General features: G+C 41.3%; 1 protein-coding gene across 8 annotated transcripts in view; it reads left to right on the top strand.

Moving 5' to 3' along the window:
• The window catches only part of FAM13A (family with sequence similarity 13 member A), a 144,197-nt gene that overhangs the window by 103,503 nt on the left and 38,128 nt on the right, over positions 1 to 2,566 (top strand). For all 8 annotated transcript variants that reach the window (XM_027892159.1, XM_027892161.1, XM_027892163.1 and 5 more), the window contains one exon: positions 1,472 to 1,651. In XM_027892159.1, the coding sequence (XP_027747960.1) occupies positions 1,472 to 1,651 (180 nt within the window). The remainder of the gene's footprint in view (positions 1 to 1,471; positions 1,652 to 2,566) is intronic.

The raw sequence follows: 2,566 nt of genomic DNA, 5'->3' as shown, positions 1-2,566 counted from the left end.
TTTCCCAGCAAAGCAGATCATCTGCAATGATAATAAATCACTTCCCTCTGAAAAATTCTCAGGCCCTTGGTTCTTTACTCGCACTGTGCCTGCGATGTTTTGATTATGCAGAACTTGCATATTTAGAGAAGCTATTTGCACTGTGTTATCCTCGTGCATCTCAGCAGAGGATGTGACTTGACCCCACTACCATAACTGGGAACGGCAGAGCTAAGAGTTGGTTCCTTTGCCAGAGCTGGAAATTCTCAGTGGCTGATGGGTTTGCAGAACTGATTTGTGTCGATAGTGAAATACAGGCATACTTGGCTAGTTAAACCATGAGTGGAGTTGCAGTTGCTAAGGTATTTTGACTTTTTTTGGGAACTGCAGTCTCAGCAGACTTTCAAGTATAGCAACTGAACACAACTTCTGTAAAGGGGAAGTCAGCCCAAGAACAGGATCCCATGCTGTATCTACTCAGCTGAAAATTAACTAGCAAATTCTGAAATAACATTTTAATTATGAAAAAAACCCACTAGGATACATGGACTTTGGATGTGCATGTTTGAAAAACCCATTCTTCAGCAGACTACTTAAGCATTGCAAGAAACAGAGATGGGATGGGCGTGTAAAAAATGTGTTGCTGTGTGATCTCTTTGCAAAAACAAACAAAAAAAAATAGATTTTGCCCATAAAAGTTTCCTCTGATGAACGATGGAAGGGAACATTACAAGCAAACGTGAGCACCAAAATGAGGGAGATTTGGTTGTGTTGAAAGTTCAAGTAATCCCACATCTTTAAGTGATGCAGCTGCAGAGAATCCTTTGCTGTGGCTCATGTGGAAGCCCTCTTACTGCCCTTGGGTGTGACTGTGATCTCACACCAGAGTACATCAAGGGTGGCTGTGGGTGTGTTCATGGTACAAAAATGTGTAAAAACAGAACGAATTCAGAACAAAATCCATGCTTGGTCAGAGAGTTAAACATATTAGGAGTTTATAGTGAGCTACTGTTTGCATATTCTCATCCCTGTGTGAGACAGCAGTGAATCATCTTCTTGCAGGTGATCCATTGCCTTGCTGAGCTAGTACTGCACAACAGGCTTGACAGGTGTCAGCATGGCTGGGTATCAGATACAATTTTGTCGGGGCAAGGACTTTTAAAGTGGAGGGTGAAAGTTAGACACCTATGTCTGTAGTTGCAGTAAGTAAAATTAGGTGTTCTACAGAAGGCTTAAACATCCCTAGAAATAAAAAAGAGCCAGATTAATTGGGAAGGCTCAGCTCTTCTGAGGGACCTGAACTGCAGGGTACCTGAAGATTTTGGCTTTGGTTTTTGCATATGTTGTAGCCTTAGGACATTTTGTGCTGCTTTGCCATCATAAAAAAAATATATATATATAGCCTGCAGATACCCTTGCTTTATTTATTGTTGCAGAGAGGGAGCTCCACAAAGTCTTTGAGCTCAATTGACCTTATTTTTCGGCTTGACAGGTATTTAGAGAAGACAATCCGCTCAGCCGTGGAGCAGCATCTCTTTGATGTTCATGGCTCAGGCGGCCAGAGTTCAGAGGACTCTGAATCGGGAACATCTTCAGCCTCTTCTAATGTGTCTGCCAGGCAGAGAAGGCGGCACCACAAAGAGCAGGAGGAACCCCGGAGAAACAGAGACATGTATGAGCCTGATTTCTTTGTTTTGGAAAGTATATTTGGGTTAAGTCTACCTTAGTCATGTCCTCTTATCAAGGCGATGCTACGTTCTGTTATGAAATGCGCTGACCTTTGCCCTGAGTTGAAAGGGCAGAGCAGGCTGCAGTGCCTGTGCAGAGCTCCATTGCATCAGTTAAAGCTGGGAAATTTAGAGTTTACTGGAGATCATGGAGTGGGGCAAAGCACGACAAAAATCCAGGGGATTTATGCAGTGAAGTTTTTTATTACGGTATTGGGAATCGGTTACTTGCAGTCTTTGTAACATTAGTGGAAATTCCCAAGCAGTTGGCTCCACTGCCAGTAACTTTTTTTTAGATTAAAACACTGGGCTTAGCTGCTTTTCTGAATTCAGAATGGCTTCAAAAACGAGATTAAGTTCTTCTTTGGTGTGTAGAGGCACAGCTTGTGTTTGGATTTAGTGAGGAAACTTGAGAGTTTGTCTGAAATTAGAAAAATCTTCCTTTCGATTAATCAGAATTTAAGATTTTATTTTTTTTTATGCACCCTATTACACAAAGTTTAAACATGATTTTGTGGTGAATTTCATTAAATGTCTGTCAAAGAGTAAAGCTAATGCCTATTTTTCCTTTCACACTCCTCTACTTGTGGCATATATTATGTGGCACAAATATATTACCACCACAGCTTTAACAAACACTTACCCAAGGCATAGCTGTATTTGAAGAACTGTAACTACAGACTTTGCAAGGCCATGTTCTGACCAGTGCTTACCCACATGTCTAGCTTTAACACAGCACCAGTTCTTGTAAAGAATGTGTGCGCTTCCCTGCAATATTGGATTACTAGGATATCAAGTTAGATTCCAAAATAAACATCTAGTTCCCTGGTTTTTCCGGGATGCTGAATTCTCCAAATCCT

This window comes from Empidonax traillii, unplaced genomic scaffold (genome assembly GCF_003031625.1).
Source record: "Empidonax traillii isolate 1590-97213 ecotype Southwest subspecies unplaced genomic scaffold, ASM303162v1 scaffold340:size591717, whole genome shotgun sequence".
Lineage (NCBI taxonomy): Eukaryota > Metazoa > Chordata > Aves > Passeriformes > Tyrannidae > Empidonax > Empidonax traillii.
This window is presented reverse-complemented; position numbering and strand designations above follow the sequence as displayed.